At 45.1% G+C, this 26,846-nt stretch overlaps 1 protein-coding gene across 1 annotated transcript; it reads left to right on the forward strand.

Moving 5' to 3' along the window:
* The first annotated feature begins 467 nt into the window (after positions 1 to 467).
* Positions 468 to 26,846, forward strand: FKRP (fukutin related protein). Its single transcript, XM_078660997.1, has 2 exons — positions 468 to 580; positions 22,896 to 26,846. Exon 2 carries the CDS (start codon positions 23,323 to 23,325, stop codon positions 24,832 to 24,834), a length of 1,512 nt encoding a protein of 503 aa, XP_078517123.1. The 5' UTR covers positions 468 to 580; positions 22,896 to 23,322; the 3' UTR covers positions 24,835 to 26,846.

Consider the following 26,846-nt stretch of genomic DNA (forward strand, 5'->3'; position numbering starts at 1 on the left):
AATATACTTTTTACATTATTGCAGCCTTGATCATAGCTTTACATGGTTCGTCGCGCGATTAAGATGCCAAAACATTTGCACAGGGGGCTGGGCCCCTGCACACTACTCTTAGAGTCAAGCAAGACCCTGGACTCGGCTCTCCCTGTGAATGTCATGCCTCGCCCCAAGCCACTCCTTCCTACCCAAAGCAGCAGGCTGCAGCTGGCTACTAAAACCTCTCAGGCCCAACCAGCGACAAACTGTCAAGACGGCGTCATGCCTAGATGGGCATCTAGTTACATTGTTGTCTCCACGAAAAGGTGGCATTCGCAAACTTTAACGAAGACGGATCGGAGAAAGACACGTGCGAACCAGACTGCCAATCAGCACATCGAAATTCTGTATGACGTCTGGTGTGGCTGGGCTAAAACCAATGGTAGGTCATCTTACATATTAATAATACCGTCCATTTCAAGACGACTCCCAGAATAGGTTCCGTCCTGGAACTGTTTTCATGTGCCCCGGAAATGCTAAAATTACGGATTATGATTGGTGTAAAGATCACATACGGACTACGAGAACGATGCTGAATTCACAGACGGTCAGTGTAAATTGGATATGTAATTGCCGTGTAACCAAATGCAGCAGAAAATGTGTTTGCTCTCGATGCATGCATTTTTATTCCTCCTAGATGTACATAGCTGTCAAATGGATTCAGTATTAACATCCCGTCTTCATATCCAGTCATACTTTGCATGTAGATTGCCACTTTTCCAAGAGAAAAATGCCGGCCATTTGTTGTTGTTTTAAGAGGCTGCAAAAACCTGGACACAGTGCTTTAAACGGGCCGGACTTTTCTATTTTAAGAGGGAGAGTACCAGAACTTCTCAAGAGAGACACTTTTAATTGGAAAGTACCGGCACTTCTCAGAAACAATCTGCACTTCTATTTTTCCATTTCAAGCACTGCCTGTACATGATCTTAAATATGACTTTTAAAGAAAGCAGTATTATTTTTTTAGTATGACTTCTGCCCTCGTTTGCTTTCATTATAAGTAAGGTAACGTTAAAGCAGCTCTTCAACATATTTAAACATGGTTTCTATTTATATTTGCTAAAAGTTCATGAGCCAACAATTTAAAAAGGAGAGCCAAGACTAGGCAAGGTTCTGGCTCAGACCGTAGATCCCGTGAACGCAGGAGCCGAGCCCTGATCATATTTGTTATGTAAAACATACAACAAACCTTTAATAAAGTCTATTCGAAATTTACAACGTGTATTTCTTTAACATATTTGACATTAATATGGCACATTGTAGTATTGCACTGAGAAGTACTTATTAAAACTGTTAGTTTTGTACAACAGGTAGTCTGAGTTCACATATTTGAAAGTGCCTTCACATGCGATGATGAAGAAAAAACCTTTTTGGTGAAATAGATTTTTTTGCCGAAGATCACAACATTTAAGCGGGGAAGCCGCTATGTAGCGCGGTTTTCTGGTTTCACTTTGTACAAATGAACCAGGAAATGAATATAATTTGGCGTTCTTTATGTTAAGGATTTTTTTTCCTCAACACACTTTTTAAAATATAGCACAAGCTCGACCCAAAGGTATTGGAGCCCTCCACATGAGCATCAGTTACAGTTCACAAGGGGACACACATTGTGTATAGGCACAAGGAGATTAAGCTATTTGCCCAGAATCACAGGCTGTTCAGCGAGACTCAAACCCGTTTCCTCAGGCCCATAGTCGGTGGCTGCTCAGGCTGAAACGCCAGGTAGAGGGAGTGAGGCAGGCAGAAGCTACATGAAAGCTCGGCTTGCAATGGGCTTGAGGTTCCAACAGGACCTCCAGCAGAGCCAGAAGTCTGGCTCAAGCTTTCACCGGTGTTCCCTCTTTTAATATTTACTGTTTTAGGTATGTTCAGAAAAGGGCTAAAAATATAGGCTTTAAATGATGTTGCTTATTTTTGTACTGGCTAGGACATTACAGGTGGTGCTAGTAGAAAACCGGCCCGATGTTAACCTTATTTGCATGCTGTGACGTTTAAGGACCACTTTCTAGAAATCTACATTATGCCGCAAAAAACACTGAGTGGTTACGCGGTTCAGGTCATGTATTGTCAGTTATTACGAATTCTAACCAGCAATCGAGACCTCTCTCAATCAAAAATAATTAAATAATATTAAAAACCCACCCAGTTCTAAAACACTACGCATGCATGCAAACATAGCATGCATGCATTGCTTAGCTAGGACTTTGTAACATAGTGTCAACATAGAGCTCACGTTATATAGTCCAATTCTTTCAGTATTCTAGCAATTAGTTGAACACCAGGTTCATTTAACCTACATTCTTCATAGTGCGAACGTCCGTAGAATTCCATTAAAACAAGCGTTTACTTATTAAGGCTGGACACGACTGAAAGGTGATGTAAGTAAGGCCTCTTTATAATTCCCCCACAAACAACACTATCTTAAGGTCAAACAGTGTGATTTTCAAGATGCCTTCATTCAACAACACAAATCTGCTGAAGTCTCATCTGCAAAAAGTTTAGCTTTACAAGCAGAGTAGATTCAGGCAGTTTATGTTCCTGTCTTTACATTTGATTAAGCTACATAATCGAAATGTTTACAGTTCTGCATGACCAACGTTTTACATGAAATGTAGTTCTTTTACATATCCCATTGAGAAAGAAGCATATTATATTTTATAATACTTGATCTAAATACCTGGTCAAATATATCATGTTGTCCATTAATATGCCCTTATATTAGACCTTTAACAGCTTTCACGTTGGCATTCCTGGCTCTAAAACAAAACTTTGCGAAGTTGGCCCATAACAATATTTTCTGGTTAATCCAAATTCCTTTCAGATTTGCTTTTTTTCAGACGGATATTAAAAATATTGAAACATCCCACTTTGTTTTCAGAAAGTTGAGATTGTGTCGTTGTCCCGGACAATTTCTGGGCCAAGGAGCTGGAAGCGTTCACCTCATTTGCCACAATTCCAACTCCTTTGGGAACCGCTGGTTGCTCTCCAACTGGGGGTCACCAGCGACTCAACTTTCTTATCAAGGAAGATGGTTGATCAAATCCTTTCCAAGGAAAACGTGAATAATCTCCTGTTGCCAATCCTGTACTAAGTCTCTTTTCTGAATTAGTTGGTATTAACTAGCCAGGATCTAAGGTCACAGTGCTGCAAATGACTAGAAGTGGACACCACAGAAGAGGGAGCAAGGATATTTATATAGAAGGCAGTATGTAACATCAGAACAGGCTACGTGCTCGATCAGCTGTGCTCTGAACATCGAAGGTATAAGGTGTGATCTTTAGACATCAGGTGAAACAAATACAAACAGCACATTTGCATACTTTGTATTTTTTCATTACTATTTTCACAAAAAGCATTAGCTGACTTTAGATATGTACCTGGGAGAAAGGCATTCTGCAGGCATGCACTACTTTTAAAAGTGGAAGCCAAATTAGTGGGCATGGAGGGATTGTGGAGTCAGCGGGAATACGGCATTCACATTATTCAGTTTATGAATGCTCCTATCAGTAGAATACTTATGGGAGCAGGGAAGTTTAAAGAGTGAAGATGCTGTTTATGGCCTAATGACTGAGATGAACACTGCTTCAATACAGAATTTCTAATTTCTTGACTTGAGCCTAGCTCTCTGGTAGCATTGCTGGGCAGCGATTGCAGGCAATGCAAAATAACTTTTTGTCTTTGCCCAAAATATTCCAGAACTGGAGTTAGACTAGTAAATTTGCCTTTACAGCTTCCACAACACCCTCTGCTGCCCTGAGGGCGCAACGGAGGCTAGAAACACTAATTATAGAAGTCACACATGTTATACATGGTTTATACCTAAAAACCATTGCCATGGCTACCTGTAGGAGAGTAGGGTCTGCTTCCTATGGTCACTCCCACTTTTTGCTGTGATTGTCTGGTTTTTTGACTTTAGTGTGGCTGTGGGCCTGCCAATCAGACCCACAGCCCAGCTGTTCTCTCTGTAAATTGATACCATGTACTTTAAGTACATACCAGATTGGTAACTGGGTCACCCTTGTGAGCCCCTGTATAGTGTACCATAGGGACCCAGGGCATAGGTGCACCTTAGGCCTACCAGGGGCTGCAGCTTGTATTGTGCTACCCCTGGTTTGCCTTCCAAACTGACACCACAGGTGTGTTCACACAGCCTGGGTAAGGTGGTGTAACCACCCCTTACTTAGATATATTATCCCTATATCTACCTATACTTATTGACACATATACACCTATAAGTCACTCCTATGGTAGGCCTCGACAATCCTGGAGGCAGAGTGCTTAGTTTTATGTGAGAGGGTGCCCTAGCATGAGCTGAGCCCCTCTGCAGCTTTCAGAACCATCTCCTTATAGCTGTCCTATGATATAGCCATACCCTATACTGTCGTGTAAGGCGTCAAACACTTTGGGATACTACCCCCCGCCAGTCCTGGCGGGGGGGGGAGGGGTAGCATTCCACCCTTCTAGAGGGAGAAGACATTTAGTTACTGGTTTACCCGGTTAAAGTTAAACAGAGCCTCAGCATCACAAAATGGATGCTGCTGCCACAGACACGAGTCTGACCTCCTGCTGCTGGACGAAACTCCGGCAGGGGAGGCCTGGACAATGGGTTTCCTGTCCAGGGAGGTGCTGGCACCTCCCCAGACAGGCTTTTAGTGTATTGGGGCAGGGTGGGCTGCATTCAGTGAATGTTTTACAGACACTGCCTGGGGCACACAAGGTGCTCCATGCATAGCCCAGTTCAAACCAGTTGCTGGGGCACACAGCCCCAGCTCTGGCGCGAAACTGGACAAAGGGAAAGGGGTGCAACCACCCCCTTCTCGGGTCCACCCATAGGAGGGACCGAGCTAGGTAGTCCAGCCCCCATCCTTAGTATAAGTATAGAAGCTGTGTCCCTAGGACTTTAGATTACCCTGGACAAATCTTTGAAAGACATATCCTGGACCTTCGACGTTCCATTCTGACTGGAAGATGGAAGATATCTCTCTTGTGGTCAAGGAGTGACCACCCTGTTCAAACGGGCACCAACAGCAACTTTGCGGGCCAGCATTTTCGAAGCTCCCACCGGATCCCGAAGAATCTGCGAAACAGGACCTGGACTTCCAGACATCTCCGACCCGACCCACATCCACAGCAAAGCTGAGACACGTGGCGGACATGAGAGACGTAGGACCGGAACTCCTGGACATCCTGCATTTTGCAAGCTGCATTCCTTCAACGAGGTATCTCGAAGTTGTGCTTTGGGGTGCTTGAAGCCCCAGCCCCGAGCACCATTTGCACCAAAGCCCAGGCCCCCACACTCCGCGAGTGTTCCGTGGGCCCCGCTTTTGCATTTGAGTGCAACGCGTCTTCCGGTTGCTAGTCCGTTCGCTAGTGAGCCCCCTGAAGACTTCATTTTGAAACTAACTCGCTTTCCTGGTTGCTCCAGGCTTGCTCCAGCTTCCCTGCAAAGGAGAAGCACCACAGACCTTGCTGGTCTGCAATAGAGCCTATCTCGACATCTTGCGTGGATTGCGGTTGCCAAGGCTTGTCAGGTCCAATCCGGATACCGCACCGCAGTCAACTAGATCCATCATGGGACAGCTCGATTCCAGCGCCTGGTCATCGTCGATGCCTCCTGGACCTCGTGGCTGAAGAGACAAGTTCGACTACTTCACCTGAAATCACCCAACATCGCCTGGTTCCTTCCTGGTCACTGGCTAGTGACCCAGACTCTGTCCCTTCTGCTTTCAGGTTCTTCAGATCTTCGATCCACCCTTGGATCCACCCGGACACTTTTCCTCTGGTCGCCTGCAGCACTTCTTTGCAGCTCTCCATAGAAAACGATGACGAAACCCGACACGAAAAGGCACCTATGCACCCGGCTTCCCTGGGTGAGGTAACACGAGTACTTTGGTGCTCCCGTGGGTCTTGACTCTCGAAGTGTCCTAGTTTAAAAGGGCTCCATCCTAGTCCATCCGGAAGTGTCCTTAAATTGTATATTTGTAACTTTTACGATCTCCATAGAAAGTCAATGGTAACCCGCATCTGTGTTTAGACACTGCACGCTTCTCCCGTGGGCCTCCTGCTTCCTAACCTTTGGTCGATTAGAGAAACCCCAGCGATGCCCCAGGCCTGCTTTCTAATTTTCTTATGGTTCTCATACCTCTTCCTTAGTATATGGTTTGTGAGGCCCCTAGGGCATAACGTATACTGTGCAACTTATCGTATATTAATTGTGTGACTTGTATTGTATTTTTACCTCTGACCTCATAAAGAGTGCAGAGGGGTTGTGTTCAGATTAAATACATATATATTTGATATAATACCTTGTGTGGTGTCCTTTCATTTGTTATTCAAGGGATTATAATTGGTAAAACAACTTGCTTAACTCACCTATTGAAGTCTTAGCCTGATGACTGCTGGCCATTGCTACCCCTAGGATAGCTTTCTATAAGGTTGACTTAACAAACACCATCAATAAGGGTCGTTTAGACTGGTGCAAGGTGCCCACTAGAACTAGTGGACATCATATACCAGGCTAACTTCTCACATTGGTGTGCAGCGGATAGGATAAGAGCTTGCATTGTTTTACCAAATAATCTCGAGATCTCATCTGAAAGATCATATCATACCTGTAGGTACATATAAATCAAGTCTTATATACATAAGTTCTACTGAACTTAGCAGTTGTAGGTGGTAAGGGCTTAGAAGCGTGGCTCAGTGGTTAGAGGCGGCAGACCCGGAAGCTGAGATCGGCTGTGGACCAGGGTTCGATTCCCCGCCTCGGCGGGTCTCGGGCTCAAAATTCCATGGACTCGACAATTCTCGCTCCGGTGCCTACTCGAATCACGGGGTCACACTCTGCAACTCTGGGCAATAGCTTGCTTAATCTCCACTACGGCCCCTCGCGGCGGGATGCCTGGCTTTCACCTTGTGGACACCCTGCCGGGGTTTCTCACAGGGGAATACCAGGACGGGTTCCCTAAGCAAGCGCCAGGATGCCCTTTGGGTGACAGGTTTGCGCTATATAAGTACACCTGCATTTACATTTTACATTTACATTTAGCACACCCCGACTACAACTCCTAGAGAGGTTCTAGTAGGAAACAAATAGTGTAGATAGGTGCACACACCACACCACACTAGCCATGTCCTTGGAAGCAGGGCCTAGTGGACCTCTGCTAGAAGACAATCTCAGGTTGCCTTCTAAGTATGACACATTCACTTTTCAGGAACTGAGAAGCCTGTGTGGAGTCAGAAAGTTAAGACAAGGACAGAGTGCAACCTTTAACCACTTGGTAGATATCTTAGTGGCTCATGATGCAGAGAATGCATCAGACCCAGGTAACCAAGGTAGTAGAGAGGGGGGGGCATCCCTCAACAGAAGAGAATCCTACTGGAGAGGATCCAGTGGTCTCTAATGATGATGTGGATGTTGACCAGGATGAGGTTGATGAACCTGACCTGGGCAACTCAGGACTATCTGGAGGTGGAGAGGGCCATGGTAGTCCCCCCTCTAACCTTCCACATAGGCCTAATGGTGGAAACTGAAGGCACAGATCACTTTCCAGTGGTTCTGAGCATTCTGACTCATCAGTAGGGTCCAATGCCTCTGCTCAGAGGAGGTTGACATCCCCTCAGAGAAGAAAGCATAAAGCTAGAGTGAAAGAGGTCAAGCTGAGGATCAAGAGGCAAGAAGTTGCCCTTGCAAAATATAACCTAGCTCTTGAAAGAGAGAAGACATTCTTTCTTTCTTTCAAATCTTTATTTCGGCTTTACGCCATAAAAGAACAATATAAGCATTACAATTCAATAAAAGTATACAAATTCAATTAAAATATTAAACACATTCTAAATATCTGTGCAACACATGTTAGAAGATACTTGGAGCATGAAAATAAAATCATATGAGACTGGAGGACACCCCAGTAATTCTAAAAGCAAATTTAGTTAAGTGGTGCTTTCGGAAGCAAATTCAAGTCCATAATTCAAGTACATAAATAAAGGAAACTCGGTTACAGCTGGTGGCCCATTTTTTTCCTGCGGTAGCAAATAGAAAGTAAAAATCTACTAACACTAAATGTTATCTGTTGCGAAGTGTTTGTAGTTAAAATTCTCAGAGCCTGAGGGCAGGACCTCAAGCCTAACAGTAGGCATATTGGTTTGATCCATCTTTTTCTTTCTTGACCATACAAGGGACAGAAGAAAAGAATATGCTGCTCATTCTCTATTTGATTATTTTCACAAAATGAGCAAGCTTCGTCCAATGCCTCGGAAGATGGATCACGGTTCCTTGCCCAACGAGCCAAAGTTGATTTTATTAAAAGGTTACCATATCTGAACTTTAAAAATAATGTTTTGGCAAGTGGGGGCTCTATTTCGTCCATAAAGGTCTCGTAAAAGGGTTCATCCTTAAAAGTTAGAAATTTTGAAACTAGTGAACCACTGGTTGTGCTATTTACAGTCATGTTTGCTACATAGGACCAAAAGGCTCTTTTCAGGACTAATTTGGGGTTAGATGGTAACAGTTCCGGGTTCTCCCAAAAATGTTTCAGACCTATGTTATTAAACCAAGTACTAACATGTCTAAGCCATGGGATTTTTTTCTGGCTGTCCAGCGCCATGATCTCTATCAGCCCTTCTCTATATGCCTGAAGTTCAGGGACATGCCACAATCTTACCCATAGCATAAGCGGTCTAATAAGAACATGATGGTCTGTTCTTTTAAAATTAAGGTCCAATTGCAGGGGTACTAATGGTGTTCCTCTCGGAACCCTTACCAAGCTTCGCAAGAAGTTATTATCTTGGAGGCTAAAGGTCTCCTTGGACCCCGACCCCCATAGTTCTGCACCGTAAAGCACTGATGATTGAACTTTGAATTTAAAAAGTTCCATTACTGGAAACACCGCTTTACTAGTGCTTAAACTTTGCTCTCTAAGTATTGGTTTAACATTCTGAGCAAATAGTAATTTGCTTTTTTCCAATTGTGCTTTCCAGGTGAAGTTGGAATCTAGTGTCACCCCTAGATATGAAAAATGAGGAACTGATTCCAACTTTATTCCTTTTAAAGTTAGACACCCCTTATCTGGTTTGGTTGGGTTTAGGGCCATGTATTTCGTTTTCTTTACATTAATCTCTAGCCCCTTTTGACTACAATAGTCGTTAAAGGTATTCAATAAAATCTGCAAGCCATTTTTTGTTTGGGATATCAGAATAGTATCGTCAGCAAATAATAGAGATGCTACCCTTTCGCCGTTCAATTTAGGTGCGTCATTTTTGCATCTTTCTAAGTATGAGGGAATATCGTTCACAAAAATGGAAAAAAGCGTGGGGGCCAGGACGCAGCCTTGGCGAACTCCGCGTTCAATTGGAATTTTTCATGATAATTCGCCATTTGGACCCCATCTAATTCTTGCAAAGTTCCCTTCATGTAATTTTATAATCTGGGCTACTATATTGTTTGGCATGCCCGCTGCACTCAGCGTTTTCCACAGAAGATCACGTGGGACCAAATCGAATGCTGCCCTTAAGTCAACAAAGGCAACATATAGATGGGCCTTTTTTACCTTTACGTACTTCCAATAGAGGCAGCAGAATCTAAAACACTGGTCTATAGTGCTGACTTTTGTTCTAAACCCGGCTTGAAATGTAGTCAAAAATAAATTTTCATCCAACCAATTACTCACTCGTACTAAAATATGGCGTGAGTAAATTTTCTGAAGGATGTCCATTAAGCTTATTGGACGATAATTACAGGGATCCTTCCTGTCTCCCTTTTTATATATTAAAACGATTTCAGCTCCCTTCCAACTTTCAGGAAATTCTAAGCTATATGATAATTTATTGCACAGATAATTGATATAGGGTGCCCATATTTTTGGGTCATGTTTGTAAAGATCCCCAGGGATTTTGTCCAAACCTGGAGCTTTCCCGGTTTTTACTTGGCTTATAGCCAGCTCTGTTTCCCCCAAGGTAAAAACAAGCGGATCCGCTGGAGTTTCATAACTTACTGTTTCGGGTGCTATGTGAGGATCATCATATTTCCTATACAAGTTAGTAAAATGGGTTACCCAAGTTTGCTCATCTAGAAAGGTGTCCTTTGCCACCCTTCCTACTTTATTCCCATTTGCTACCAACCTCCAAAAAGCTACAGTATCGCGTGATCTTGCGGCTAACAACAATTCCGCCCATTTCTCTTCCTCCCACGCAATTTTTGAGGTCCTTTGGACAGATTTGTAGTTATTTCTAGCTTTTTGTACATCCAATTGCGACTTGGATTTGATCGCAATTAACAGTTCCCTCTTAGACTCTCTACAGGATCTGTCATACCAAGGCTTACTGTGAGACAGATTCTGGGTCTTCTGCTGGGTTTTTTTAGGCATTTTTGTTACCAATGATTTTAACTTAAGAAAAAACTCCTGATGTATAGTCAAAAAGTGGGTTTTTACTTCCTCCTCAGGAGTTAGACTTAAGTATGAGGCAAAGGTCCCAGCAAAAAGTGAGTATATTTCGCAAAGAATATCACTACGATCCAAAATAAATGGCCATTTTAGCGATCTCCTGTTGTTACTGATATGGATCTCATTACTGTCACCAACACCTTCCTCAGATGAGAGTGGTAAAAAAGGATCACTAAATAGTGCAACATCTAAAGTCAAATTTAAGGGAAAATGATCGCTTTCGGCCCTCTCCATTATTTCGAGATCTATAAGATACGACCAAAAGGGGATGGAAACTATCACAAAATCCAAATTACTCTTATAGGTGTTCCTGCTAAAGGTAGGTTTTTTTAAGATGTCAGACGGTAACCGACCGTTACAAGCCCTAAGGAAGTGCTCTGTGCATAAATTGATCAGCTGGAGAGCCAAAGTGGAACATTTAACCGATTTGATGTTCCTGAGGAAGGGGATATTATTTGCCTGATCTTCTTCCTCAAAAATCTCACTTAGGCCCGAAACAGGCTCAAAGTTACAATTCAGATCCCCAGCCAAAATAACAAAATCCTCCCTAGGATCCAACCCTCTCAAAAAGCAATCCAGCTTAGAAACAGTAGAAGATTCCTTTGAAGAGGAGGTTGGCCTATTATAGATATTTATTAGGAATAGTTTATTCCCATTGGAGGTTATTATTTTTAATACTAGGATATCTACAGAATTCACGTCTATCACCTCAATATTAACCTTTAGATTAGTTTTTACCCAAATCAAGAGACCCCCCGACGACCTTCCACTTCTAGAGGGGGTTGCCCCAATACCATAGGTCTTATAGCCTACCCTGTGGGGAGTATCAACTGCCCATGTTTCCTGGAGTAAGCAAAAATCAAAGGATTCAATAAAAGTAGCCCACTCGGGATCCCTCAAATTGCTAGCAACCCCGGCTATATTCCAGCAAACCAGGTTAACCGGCACCCCAAGTACAGAGGGCATGGCAATATTGACCCATGGCGTCTTATCACCAGTGTGTGTTACCAATTGGGTTGCCGATGATATTCCCTCGGAAGGTGAATGGCTTAAGATGCGTGTTGGTTCTACCTGTTCTTCAGGAATATTTATATCAGAAATTACAGTTTTAACCGGGGATCGGGATACTAGAGTTGACAATGAATTATGCTCATTTACTTCTTCCAGAACAGTGGGATTCCTTATGTCTCTTCCCTCATCCCCCCCGTTCGGGGAACTTCAATCGCAGTTATCAAGGCCACTGAAAACGTCAAATCGATTTGACGTTTCAAGTGGTGTGAAAGGTTTTAGATGGTCCATCCTTCTGTTTTGAAAACTTTGATTTCTAAATGGAACGTAGTTCCATCCCAGGGGGTCTGGGGCTGTCACAGGGCAAGGGGCATAATGCATACTTCTCATACTCTGTTGAATCGGAGGGTACTGGCCATGATGATTACTCCCAACATTCTGTACAAAAGGGTAATTAGGTGGCTGAGTTTGGGTTATACAGTGTGAAGGGGGATATTGAGATGGAAACACCAATGACCTTGGATAAAAATACGTTGGGGGTCTTGGAATTATAGTATTATTAGAACTCCCTGTCTGCCAGTTCAAAATAAAATGTACCGCATTGGGATCCCTAAAATTCACAACCACAACGTCACCATCAATGTCTTTGGTTCTACCCCCCAACCATTCAAGGCGACGGACATGAACTATTTCCCCATTGATATGATTTGCGATTGGCCTATGCATTCTCAGCCAATGCGTTACCTTATTTTTCAATTGGAAAAAACCCTCCCTCTTATTTTGTTCAAGGACCGGCACACCTGTTAGAACAACCACGTAGGGTACTGCCTCTGGTGGAAGTTCGGGCAATGGGACCCTTTTTGGTTTCCCCCAGGTGTGTCTAGTTTCACTCGTCTCCCTTGTTGGATTCATCAAAACTAGATTAGCTGTATTACCAATACTTTTAGATGTATTATCACTAGTTTTGTTTGTGACATTACCCAACAATTGATCAGCAGTTTTCGATTGAGATGGTCTGGGGGATACATGATGATGTACAATGGCTGATACTGTATTCCCCTTAGATTTAGAGGCAGTTGTAATTGCGGAAGGGATAGGAACAATACAAGTGGAAGTAGATGGAGGTGGATGGGCTGTAGATGACAAAATTTGTGGTGCATTGTTAGATACTTGACTGGCTACATTGATAACACCTTTATGGTCTACAGGATCTTTTTTGACCAATGCGTTCTCAATTGAAGACAGTCTGCACTCCACTTCCATTAACCTCTCCAGAATAGATGCAGAATAAGTTTTTATCAGATTCTCAATGTCAAGTAGGGATACAGAACCCTTTGTCTCAATATGAACATCATCGATCACACTAGTGTCCATACTGTCCTCCTTATCTGCAGGTGTATTAGGTATGGCTGAGGATGTCGATATGGTGTGGATCCCCTCTAAATCTGATTGTGCAACACAGGGATTCTTGACAACCATTGCCAATTTTTTGCCAAAGTCAGAGCAGCTCAATTTTGGTTGCAACGGATCCCACCTTTTCCGCCGTTTTTTGTTCGGCGGCGGACCATACATTTTCCCCGTCGGTGGCAATTTTTTGGCCTTGTTACGGGCTGCATGCAGTTGTGATTGAACATCTCCCTTCGATGTCGTTGAACTACTTGCGATTGGTGTTACAGGCAGGCTAATCGTATCCGCCCTGGATACGGTATCTGGTGAAAGTAAAACCATATTTACTTCCGGGAGTAGGCTATCCAATATAAGAATCGGCTCATTAGCTATTATACCAGTAACCGTGTCAAGAGGACCAATCACGGGAGTTAAAGGTAGTGAAACAGACCCATTCTTTATGCTTTCCACGGAACGGCGGCGGTCTGCCCGCCGCTCCGCCAGGACAATCTCCCTAGCAATATCAGGTGATGATTTAGGAAAGTAATTATCCAATGTCCCATTTAGCAGCAAACCCTGTTTATCCTGCATGGGTTGCTCAATGTTGATGGTAGCCATCTATAGGTAATAGGGAGAAAATGACAAAGTAATTGGCGGTGGTGTTACAAAAATTCCAGAAACAGTCAGTACCTGCAAATGAATGGATATGCCCAGTCCGGTCTCCTCGGTTCTCGGAGGGTCTCAGAGGGTCCGCCCTTAGTCCGGGCTTCGTCCCGGGATCCGTCCCGCACACGCGTCCCGCTAACGCGTTATGCTTCCTGGTCTTATGCCGGGGATTAATGAGGGGGCGGAGACACGGGAAGAGGCGGCAGGTGTGCTCGGTGGCTCACGCACAGCCTGGTGGGCCTCGCAGTCCCGTCCTCCTCTATCAGCGGTGGGTCTCTCTCCCACAAGGCTTGCAAATCCGGGGCTCCAAACAGCAGGCTGCAATGCTATGACCAGAACTCCAATGCGAGCGGCGCCCGCGGAGCGGGGGCCGCGAGGAGTTTTCAGAGCTCAGAGCAGGGGGGCGGAGACGCGGGAAGAGGCGGCAGGTGTGCTCGGTGGCTCACGCACAGCCTGGTGGGCCTCGCAGTCCCGTCCTCCTCTATCAGCGGTGGGTCTCTCTCCCACAAGGCTTGCAAATCCGGGGCTCCAAACAGCAGGCTGCAATGCTATGACCAGAACTCCAATGCGAGCGGCTCCCGCGGAGCGGGGGCCGCGAGGAGTTTTCAGAGCAGGGGGGCGGAGACGCGGGAAGAGGCGGCAGGTGTGCTCGGTGGCTCACGCACAGCCTGGTGGGCCTCGCAGTCCCGTCCTCCTCTATCAGCGGTGGGTCTCTCTCCCACAAGGCTTGCAAATCCAGGGCTCCAAACAGCAGGCTGCAATGCTATGACCAGAACTCCAATGCGAGCGGCACCCGCGGAGCGGGGGCCGCGAGGAGTTTTCAGAGCTCAGAGCAGGGGGGCGGAGACGCGGGAAGAGGCGGCAGGTGTGCTCGGTGGCTCACGCACAGCCTGGTGGGCCTCGCAGTCCCGTCCTCCTCTATCAGCGGTGGGTCTCTCTCCCACAAGGCTTGCAAATCCGGGGCTCCAAACAGCAGGCTGCAATGCTATGACCAGAACTCCAATGCGAGCGGCTCCCGCGGAGCGGGGGCCGCGAGGAGTTTTCAGAGCTCAGAGCAGGGGGGCGGAGACGCGGGTAGAGGCGGCAGGTGTGCTCGGTGGCTCACGCACAGCCTGGTGGGCCTCGCAGTCCCGTCCTCCTCTATCAGCGGTGGGTCTCTCTCCCACAAGGCTTGCAAATCCGGGGCTCCAAACAGCAGGCTGCAATGCTATGACCAGAACTCCAATGCGAGCGGCTCCCGCGGAGCGGGGGCCGCGAGGAGTTTTCAGAGCTCAGAGCAGGGGGGCGGAGACGCGGTAAGAGGCGGCAGGTGTGCTCGGTGGCTCACGCACAGCCTGGTGGGCCTCGCAGTCCCGTCCTCCTCTATCAGCGGTGGGTCTCTCTCCCACAAGGCTTGCAAATCCGGGGCTCCAAACAGCAGGCTGCAATGCTATGACCAGAACTCCAATGCGAACAGACATTCTGTAGGCTAGAGCCCACTGGTGGCAGCAACAACCCTAGTGGTAGGGAAAGGTCTCATGACCATAGAAACCTGAACAAGATTGCCCCACCTTATCAGATTAGGGATGACATCCACAAATGGATAACTGCTTTGGAGAGGGCTTGCAAAGTACAGCAGGTACCCCAAAGTCAGTGGGCAGCAATCTTGTGGCTCTCCTTTGCAGACAAAGGAAGAGACAAGCTCCTCACTGTTAGAGAAGAGGATGCTGAAACTACTATGTCCTGAAGAGAGCTCTGATAGATGGGTTTGGCCTAACCACTGAGCAGTACAGGTTGCCGTTCAGAGATACACAAAAGACACAGACTCAGGACTGGACTGATTTTGTAGATTGTGCTACTAAGGCTCTGGAAGGCTGGTTGCTGGGCAGTAAAGTAAGTGAATATACAGGATTGTATAACCTTATTATGAGAGAACAAATTCGTAACGACTGTCAAAACCCGTTATTGCATCAGCACTTGGTTGACTCTGATCTGACCTCTCCCCAAGAATTGGCAAAGAAGGCAGACAAATGGGTCAGAACCAGAGTGAAGCAGAAGGTACAGAACCAAGGTGGTGACCAAAAGAAGCAAGACCAAAAGGGTGGGGAGAAAACAAAAGACCAGAAGTCTTCTCAAGGTCCCCAAAAAGCTTCTAATGGTGGGGGTTCCCAACAATCTAAGAAGAAAGAAGGCCCAAAGAAACCATGGTGCAAGTTTTGTAAAGTAAATACTTACTGGACCAGTGATTGCACCAAGAAGGAAGCAGCTCCAGCCATCATTGCCCCCAAGGCAACTGTTCCCCCTAGTTCAGCTCCAAGTGGTGGTTCTAAACAGAAGGGTGTAGTAGGGTTAACCCTAGGAACTGAGATGGATTCTGGCCTAGGCAGAATACCAACTCAAGCTGTTTTGATCTGTGATGGGGACATAATTATGTCCTCTACTGTGAGTCCCAATAATGTGGGCAAGTACAGGCAAACTCTAATTAATGATAAAGTGGCTCAGGCCTACAGGGACACATGTGCTAGTGTCACAATGGTGACACCTGACTTTGTGGACCCTGGACAGATCATACTAGGTGAAAATTACTTACTGACCAATGCTAGCAATGTCCCTACCACTCACAGAACATGCAATTGTTAATTTCCCCTGGGGAGGGGTAACTGGCCTCAAGAAGGTTGTGGTTAGCTCAGACCTCCCTGTAGAATGTTTGCTTGGAAATGAGCTGGAGACTTCAGCTTGGGCTGAAGTGGAGTATAGGACCCATGCAGAAATGTTAGGGATATCAGCACATGTCCTTGCTGTGACTAGGTCACAGGTCAGAAATTGCAACAATGAACAGGCACTGGATTCTGGAACAATGGACCAGTTGCCTACCAGGAGGAGAAGCAGTAGGGTTAAGGCAGTGCCTTCCCCCTTGCCTCAGGAAGAAGATCCGCCTTCTAAGGAACCTGATTGTGAGACCTAGAAAGGAACTGTCCTAGAAGAACTTGAGCCTGATCAGGTTGAGTTTCTTGGGACAGGGGGACATTTCAGGGCAGATCTGAGGCAGGCGCAGTTGGACTGCCCTTTTCTTGAACCCCTCAGACAGCAAGCTGCTGCTGAGGCTGCAGGGAATGCTAGTGGGACCCATACGTCTTATTGGGATGAAGGGCTCCTGTATTCAGAGGCTAGAGACCCCAAGCCTGGTGCTACCAGGAGGTTGGTCATACCTTAGGCAGTCAGGGGCTTCCTTCTCACACTAGCCCATGATATTCCCCTTGCAGGACATCTTGGCCAGAACAAGACATGGGACAGGCTTGTCCCTCACTTTCACTGGCCTCATATGTCAGAGGATACCAAGGAGTCTTGTCGCTCCTGTGTCACCTGCCAAGCCAGTGGCAAATCAGGTCGCACCACAAAGGCCCCCCTTATACCACTACCTGTGGTGGGGGTTCCCTTTGAACGTGTAGGCATGACATTGTTGGACCAATGGATCCCCAAACAGCCTCTGGGCACATGTTTATTCTGGTGGTAGTGAATCATGCCACCAGATACCCAGAAGCCATTCCCCTTAGGACCACAACAGCACCTGTTGTGGCAAGAGCCCTCCTGGGAGTTTTCTCAAGAGTGGGCTTTCCGAAGGAGGTTGTCTCCTACAGAGGTGCAAACTTTATGTCTGGATACCTGACTACAATGTGGAAGGAGTGTGGAGTGAGCTACAAGTTTACCACACCCTATCATCCACAGTGCAATGGTCTAGTTGAGAGATTCAACAAGACCTTAAAGGGCATGATTAAGGGTCTCCCTGAAAAGCTCAGGCGGAGATGGGACATCCTGCTGCCCTGCCTTTTGTTTGCTTACAGAGAGGTCCCACAGAAGGGGGTTGGCTACAGCCCGTTTGAACTTTTGTTTGGGCATCCTGTAAGAGGACCCCTTTGTCTGGTGAAGGAGGGATGGGAATTACCTCTCAAACCTCCCAAACAAGACATTGTGGACTATGTACTTGGTCTCCGCTCCAGGATGGCCGAGTACATGAAAAAGGCAACCAAAAACCTTGAGGCTAGTCAGGAATTGCAAAAGGCCTGGCATGACCAAAAGGCTGTGCTGACTGTTTACCAGCCAGGACAGAAAGTGTGGGTGTTTGAGCCTGTGGCCCCAGCAGCTCTCCAAGACAAGTGGAGTGGACCCCACACTATTGTTGAACAGAAGGGAGAAGTCACCTCTTTGGTTGACCTTGGAACTCCCAGGAGCCCCCACAGGGTGCTTAATGTCAACAGACTGAAACCATATGTTGAGAGGGCAGACATGGGGTTGCTTATGGCTACTGATGAGGGACAGGAAGAAGAGAGTGACCCTCTCCCAGACCTGCTCTCTCAGAACCCTGATGATGGTTCAGTTGATGGTGTAGCCTTGGCAGGCAGCCTCACTGACCAACAGCAGCAGGACTGCAGACAAGCTCTACAGTCCTACAGACATATGTTTTCACTGACTCCAAGACAGACTACCTGGTGCACTCATGAAGTGGACACTGGGGACAGTCTGCCTGTTAAAAGTAAGATTTACAGGCAACCTGGTCATGTCAGGGACTGTATCAGGACAGAGGTCCAAAAGATGTTGGAATTGGGAGTCATTGAGCCCTCAGAGAGCCCTTGGGCCAGTCCAGTAGTCCTGGTGCCTAAACCTCACCCCCAAGATGGTAAGAGAGAGATGAGGTTTTGCGTGGATTACAGAGGTCTCAATGCTGTCACGAGGACAGATGCCCATCCAATACCGAGGACAGATAAACTCATTCACAGATTGGCATCTGCCAAGTTTTTGAGTACATTTAACCTGACAGCTGGCTACAGGCAGATCAGACTAGCTGATGATGCAAAGCCAAAGACAGCATTTTCAATCCCTGGTGGGCATTATCAGTTTGTGGTGATGCCCTTTGGTCTGAAAAATGCACCTGCCACATTCCAAAGGTTGGTGAACCAAGTCCTCTCAGGTCTGGATGACTACTGTGCAGCTTATCTAGATGATATTGCTGTCTTTAGCTCCACTTGGGAAGATCACCTGATCCAATTGAAGAATGTTATGGAGGCCCTGCAAAAGGCAGGCCTAACTATCAAGGCTACCAAGTGTCAGATAGGGCAGAGTCAGGTTGTATACCTGGGCCACCTTGTAGGTGGAGGCCAGGTTCAACCATTGGAGCAGTCCATTATGGTCTGGGTCTTGCTCTGCAACCACCCAGACTCAGGTCAAAGCTTTCTTGGGCCTGACGGTACTACAGGAAATTTGTCAAGGGGTATGGTTCCACAGTGACACCCCTTAATGACTTAACTTCCAAGAAAATGCCAAAGAAAGTTCAGTGGACATTCAGCTGTCTAAATGCATTTGATGACCTGAAGCAGGCCATGTGCACTGCACCAATTCTGCAAAGTCCAGACTACTCCAAAGAATTCATTGTTCATACAGATGCTTCTGAGTTGGGGGTAGGTGCTGTGCTTTCACAACTGAATAAAGATGGTCAAGACCAGCCAGTAGCTTTTATAAGCAGAAGGCTGACCCCTAGAGAGAAACGTTGGTCAGCTATTGAGAAGGAGGCCTTTGCTGTGGTTTGGGCCCTGAAGAAGTTGAGACCATACTTGTTTGGCACTCACTTCAACATTCAGACAGACCTTAAGCCCCTCTTGTGGCTAAATCAGATTAAGGGTGAAAATCCCAAACTGCTCAGGTGGTCCATTTCCTTACAGGGGATGGACTTTACAGTGGAACATAGACCTGGGAGTGACCATGCCAATGCAGATGGACTCACAAGATATTTCCACTTAGAACATGAAGACTCAACTGGTCAAGGTTAGTTTAATGTCCCTGCGTTTTGGGGGGGGGGGTGGGTGTGTAGGAGAGTAGGGTCTGCTTCCTATGGTCACCCCCACTTTTTGCTGTGGTGTGATTCTCTGGTTTTTTGACTTTAGTGTGGCTGTGGGCTAACTTCTCACACAACCCATATAATCCTGGAACACTAATTTGTCTACTGTATGATATACATTTTGCTGGCCATCCCTCATTATTGATTGTGCCCCCCAAATGATAAAACTTCCTTTTATTCTGTAATTAGATTAAAAACGTCCTGTATCTGCCTTAACCCTTCACTCGCATCAATTGCACATCTTCGCTTATTTGTTGAGATACTTTCTTTTTTCCACACTTCATAAATTTGCCTTCCCAGCATTCACAAAGTCCCTTTGCTGCCCAAAGGGAGCAACCTAAAATAAGAAACTCAAATTTTAGAAATCCAAAATGTGATACTTGATTTATACAGTTACAAATAATGCAGTGATAAACAAAATATGATACCAATAAAAAGCATACAAAAGTCTACTTTTGTGTGATGTCCGTGCTGGAGGCAAAAAGCACTGAAAGGGCTTCATGTGGATAAGGTGGGGTTGGTGAGAGCTTTACCCTTATAAACTGCTGCTTTCGCTGCAAAGCTGGACTTACTTGGGTATAAATGAAAACTCCTGATAGCAAATATATGACTGCTTGTATAGAATTAAAATTGTGAAGAATGGCATATATTTCTGCCCATTTCTTTGAACCATATGCCAAGATACTTATAAGCTGAATGTTTAACAAGTGTAATGTGATAGTGTCATAATATTTAACAAGTCATAGCAGCCATCTTGTGTGAGTGGAAGGGGCGAAAATAATGAAACATATGTCATACTATACTAGTACAGAGTACAGGATAGAGGCTAGCTTCTAACGACACTGGTACAATTAGTCATGAAAACTAAATCAAGAAAGGTGCCATAAGGGCATGTGTAAATGATGTATTGAAAGTTGGCAACCAATGGCAGCCATATTGTGTGAGTTAAGCCATGAAGTAATTAATACAGGATCAAGTTATTCACTCCAGGCACTTCGATATAGGGCAGCACTGGTCCGCAATGAACATAAGAGTATAAGGAGAGAAAGAAAGGGTTCCAGCATTCGTGCAAACTGACAGTGGTACAGAATGTGCAAGTATGATGAATGTTAGCAAATGTAAGGCACAAGTGTAATGAAAGTTAACTAATATTGGTGTCCATTTTGTGTGAGTGGAAGGGACGAAGTTAATAAAACATTTAGGCCCTAATAAGGATGTCGATCAGAAAGCCTCAGACACGGGTTGGAGGCTTTTTGACCGACATCCTTTGTTTGACTTGTGCCCGTCGTATTTCGATAACTGCAGTCGCAATGCAAACTGACCGCTCATTCTGGCTGGCTTCCAACGGGCTGAAGGAGCCCGTCAGCCAGTTGGAATAGCCACCATAATCCCATACGGACAGCGTTTCCACTGTCTGGATTATGATGTCTGTTTCCAGCAAGCTTTCAATTTTGGACTTTCCGACATGGAAAGCCTGTCAGAAGGTGACTTTGGGGGCCCCTAGCAGGGCCCACCTCCTTTAGCGGCCTCCCGTTGGGGGCCAGGGCACCTAAGGTGCCTCCGTGTAAATTCCTGCACCGTGTGGCACGGTGCAGGGATTTACAGTGACTCCCATTTCTCTATGAGAGCTTATGCTGCGGCCGGTTTCCGACCACCGCACAATATCCCATAGGGAAAAGGGAGTTTGCAACCGCACCATGTGTAGTCGCATCGTGGTTGCGGTTTCAGACCGCCAACCCGAGGTCGGTCGGTCTGGAAACCGCAGGGATGTTGGTCGGAGGAAACTCCACCAACATCCTAATCAGCCCCATAATGTCATACTGTAGAAGCGCAGGAAAGAAGATAACTCAAAGCAAGACTGGTTCAACTAGTCCAGAAAATCAAGTCAAGGAATTAGAATAAAGATCAATAAATATAAAGAGAAGCTAAAATGAAAACCACCTCAGGTGAGGCATATTCAAAAGAATACAAAACAGAATGACTCAATATGTACTTTGGAAAAGGACATTCACTAACATGCCAAAATTAAATGCAACCAATGGGGTGTTAAAATTCTGTGATTATCGAATTGAGGTGTGAACACTAAAGGGAAAAATACAATACAAGGCTTTTTAAATTATTCAGATGCAAAAAAAGAGCATGATAACATTCAATAGTGAAAACCTTAGAGTGTCAAGAATATACTGAAAACCTGCTCTGGAAAAAAAACAGTTTACAGATCCAATAGATCAAGTCCTGTTCATAAGTACAATTTAGAGAAGTGAAGTCCTGTTTTCCATATGGTTGAGGCCAGTATGTTGGCTATTGACATGCAGGATCCATTTCAGTTTGTCTTTGTTGAGTATTGCTGAGATGTTAGTACTTCTGGGTGGTAGCTTGATCACAGTAGTAACTTGCCTCCTAAGGTATTTTTTTCAGTATGTTCATTTGCTGTGAAGTGGTCGATCAGAGGCCCATAGGCAACTTTGCATCGCAGTCTGCTGTGTTGGCAGATACATATGCAGATTTTCTGTGTTGTCTGGCTTATATAGATTTGATTACAGGGACACGTAATAGCATAAATAGCATTCATTGTGTTGCAGTTTAAAAATTGCCAAAAGGCAAATCTGATATTCACATATATAATTCCTTTGAATCAAGTGTAAATTGACAAACACTTTAGTTGCCACAGTTTGAGTGTCCCACTAATGGGGTAATTCCCCAAAGGTCGGTGAGTGTATGGCCTATATTTTTTCGAGGGTATACTAGCCCTTACAAGATGGTGTTTTATGCTCTTTTGTGAAATGTAAAGAGGAAGTTCAAGGCTAAGTTCGCCTGCATTGAGTACTGGCCAGTGCTTAAGAATGCATTTCCTCAGTTGATGTGAAATACGGGGAAAAAGTGGTAACGCATACTAGACGGTCATTGTTCTATTTGTCCGTGGAGGTAAGCAGTGCATCTCTAGGGCAGTACCTCACTCTTTTCCTTAGGCGTTTGACTACTTTGCATTAGTATCCTAAACTGCTAACAGTTTATTGGACTAAGTATTGGCCTCCTGAAAGAAGTCCTGTTAAAAAATTAGTTCCTTCTAATCCGAAGGAACTGGGAGATGAGTAGGGAATGCTTGAGTGCTCTTGGTTGGTGGCCTGTATAGGAAGGATGAGTGTTTCTTCTGATGGGTGTGTGATATAGTGACGTATACAGCTCACTCTCAGAGGTCTTTATCATGATGTTCAAAAAGGGAATCTCTGACCTACTTTGTGCCAATTTGAGACCCCTGCAGTTTGCATCAATCCAGTTACATAATTCAGTATGGGTTTGTGTTGAGACCATACAAATGCTATCTATGAAGTGCTTCCAAATGAGGCTATTGCTACAAAAGGGATTTATGTTAGAAAGAATGGTATTGGACCCAAGTTCTTCCAAGTGATTTTGCAAAGGACACACCAATGGTAGGTTTTGACTGGGACTTGTTTGTAGAATTCCTGACACTCACAGAATATTTTTTTTTCCAGGGTTCGAAGACTTCGACCTATCACTTCCTGAATGCCTCGGTTACTGCACGAATGAATGAAATTACACAAGATGTCAACAGTTTGAACATGCAGATGACCCTTCTTCGAGCACTGGACTCATTGTGCATCTAGTTGGGAAAACATCTTTTACTTTTTAGTTACACTTATACAGACAGCGCTCTACAGTGATTATTATTCCAGTGGATGTTATTTTGTGAAACGTTAATTCTGCATACAGCTTATTTAATTTGTTTTCCATCTTTTTGACTTTGGGATTTCCATATGGCTTATGGTAAGTGGGCTAGATTCCATTGGAGGAAAATCCATGGAACGCTGCCTTTGCTGTATATTAAAAGAAGAATAGTAGACCCTGTTGGGGTGAGCAAACTACTCCCTGAGTGAGAAACTAAGAGCTCACCTTTGCAAAATGAGGTGTAGCTTCTGCCAGTGGGTCCTCTCGCTAGCCATTGTGGCTAACTTGATCATCTTGTACTATAGTACCAAGCTCCACCAGCGCTTGGTACCGCGTCACCGGGAGCCTGTAAGCCTGTCCCTCCACCGGCTGTCAAACTCCAGCACCCCTGGTGTTACCGTCCTCATTCGTGAATTTGAAGACTTTGAGAATTATGTACCTGCAGTGGTACAATCCTTCTTGAAGCACAGCCCTGCTCAACCTGTTGTGGTGGTTGCAGACACTTTTCCTTACCCGCCTTTGCAACTACCTAGTAGCCCTCATGTTCATCTAGTGATCCTGAAGCCATCTCCTGAGCAGCCAGCCTATGCTTCAAGGCCTGAGCATTACGTCCGGACTGACTATGTTGCTTTGGTGCCAGATGGTGTCCGTATAGATGTTTCAAAACAGCTTGAGAAGATGTTGGATGAATACAAGCATAGTAGGAGCAGGGCGCACATGGTGGCTGCCCCAGTTGAGTCGTTGAGCCCACTGCACTGCTTGGATTTGAAAGTTAACCTCAAGGAATGGACAGCCACATACAGAATGTCTGCCTCCAGCAATCTCTGCAGTGCCATCCGTGGCGATGCAGTTGTCCTTCTGCAAACTAGGGACTTGTTCAACCTCTCTGCTCCCCTTGCCAAACCACTTGATTACTCCCTGTTTATCCAGTCGTCTCTGCGTGGATGGAGAATACGCATTTTGGAGGACATTTCATTTCCAGCTCCCCACCGGCCTCTCTTCACGTCTTCCCACAATCAGTGGAAAGCAGACAACCATTTTAAGGCCATCAGAGCACAGCTTTTTAGAGACTTTGGGATTCGGCGGGTGGTAATGGAAGATGAGAAGCAACAGTGGTACGGATGCAGCAAAGAAACCCCTCGGTGCTTTGGCACAGTCCATGATGATACTCCTGAATACCTTTATCAGGACCGCTGGACGCCACCTTGTTGCCTAAAAGCTCTGAGAGAGACTGCTTTGTATGTTATTGGCATTTTGGAGAGCTCCGGTGTACGGTACTGGTTGGAAGGTGGTTCTTTGCTTGGAGCTGTCCGGTATCAGGACATCATCCCCTGGGATTATGATGTTGATCTTGGCATTTACCTTGAAGATATCTCTAATTGTGAGTTGCTGCGGAACATTGAATCTGGATCCATTGTGGATGAAAAGGGTTATGTGTGGGAAAAGGCCATAGAAGGTGACTTCTTCAGGGTGCAGTACAGTGAGACTAACCACTTGCATGTCGACCTCTGGCCTTTCTACCCTCGGAACGGGATAATGACTAAGGACACATGGATGGACCATAAGCAGGATGTTGAGTTCCCAGAACATTTCCTTAAACCCTTGGTTCCTATAGCCTTTGCTGGCTTCACTGCTCTGGCACCCAACAATCACCGGAGTTTCCTGGAACTAAAGTTTGGGGAAGGAGTAATTGAAAACCCTCAATATCCCAATCCGACCTTGAAGAAACTAAACCGTGGAAGCTAGATTAGCAGTGAGTGAAAGCCGCTTAGATCCAAAGGATTACATAATTGTTGACCCACTTTAAGGTTGCAATAGATCTAACAGTAGGGGGTGCCACTGATTTATTGGATTGATAAAAGCATAATGTCACAATGGCATTACATCATATTATGCTGCTATTTATCAAGTTGGAGTTGATCTTTCTCTCGAACTCTAGCTCACTTACCCACTCCCTCAAAAACTCCTTATTTTCTTACCTTGAAATTCATTGGCAGGGGTCATCTAAAAAAAGGCTTCTGATTTGAACTGTGCTAACAAAATGATAGGCAGATAGTCATATATACTGGCATAACTGACATTGTGAATGTTCATCAAGGGTGCCTTTAGGCTAGTTTCTTGTACAAATGTATCCATTGATGTAGAGTTTTGCATGTGTTAAGGTATCCTTTCCAATAGAGAGCGGCATCCCAAAGTATGGCATGTCAACAATTTGTTTTTGTAGCATGTTTCGACAGCTACTTCCCTTGTAGTAAAGCATCCTCCATAGCAGTCAGTACTTTTTGCTGCACAGGTGACTTCACCCGCTCGAATTTCAGAGTATTGTTTTTTTTTAATACCATGCTAAAATAATATTGTAGCACAACTATCGATGACCTTAATACTAAGAAGGTTAGTATATATCATTAAGTATAGATTTACTATTGTTAACTCTACATCCCTTGAAGATGCATATATCCTCAAGATAGTCTAGAATAAAAATTAGTATACCAGAACTTATCTAGTAGATATTTTGGTCGTCCATGTTTTTGCTACGGATTTCTGGTGGTACAATATTACAGACTATATTCTGGTACCATACCCATCACTGTTAAGCCGAGTGTTTAGCCTTTTTACAGCTGCCAAAAAGGTAGGAAATAGGAATGTGGTCTTTATTACGGGATCACTTGATCTCGTCAGAAGATCCAGCTGTGCCTGAGCAGAAGAGCCTGGTCTTGCAGTCAGACATGCAAATCCTTGCACGATCCGTACTGTTGAAGAGGCGGGCCTCACAGTAGGGCATATGAAAGATAATTTGATTTACTCATAAGAGTGGCATACTTCCAGGTAGAAAATGTGTGACAGCCTGGTAAACTGTTGAACTGGCATTGCTCAACAGTTACCTGGCGCTTCCATATTTGATCGCATATTTCCTAGGTAGCACTTTAACAGCTTTTCATTTCCCAACATTCGCCATCAGTGTACTTCATAATCAAGGCAGTTACGACAATGTGATCTTCTAATTCGGTAGAATTTTGGGTAGCGTGGCTAGAGTTTTAAATGTACTTCCAAGGAGAAGGTTTAACAGCAGGTCTCATAACAATTTCTTTGTGACATGCCTATCCCACACCATCTAGTAGTTTTGTGCTAAAAAGGATTGCATGAAATGCCATCTCTGTAATTATTAGTGGTCCGGGTTGATTAATAATATCCAGCCATCAATTGTGTGTTGACTGTGTCACTTACCTCACATGGCATGGACATGCTCAGATATAAGCTGTGAGTTTGGTATTCCTCAGAGACTCTGCTACTACTCACCAATAAGGCCCAATAAGGATTGGACGTATCTGGGCCTGCTTGTGTCCCCATTCAGAGTGGAGGTGTGTTACCAGCCTACTACACTGCGCCCTTTAGGGCACGGCCACTTGTTATTCGCATGTGGGTTCTCTCTGTCTCTCTCCCACCCCCAACCCTTCCTGTGATTCAGCTTGATTCAAGAATTTCCTGTTGTTTTGCTTGTATATAGATGCCATTACAGAGAATTCTTCATCTCCACCTGTTCGCGATGTTGTAATCCCTTTCCCAACAGAGTTGTATTAACTCATCTTGTTCATTTGATTTACTGTGCAGCGTCTCTGTGCACTGCTCGCTGATTCAGGTGTTCTAATTGTGACGTCTCCAGGAACTGGAAAAGTACCTCAATAGTATTTAATGTGCGTGATCACGATTGTGTGAAAGTAGATGTATGGTATTAAAGACATTATGTTTTTTTTAACTAA

This window comes from Lissotriton helveticus, chromosome 9 (genome assembly GCF_964261635.1).
Source record: "Lissotriton helveticus chromosome 9, aLisHel1.1, whole genome shotgun sequence".
Classification (NCBI taxonomy): Eukaryota; Metazoa; Chordata; class Amphibia; order Caudata; family Salamandridae; genus Lissotriton; species Lissotriton helveticus.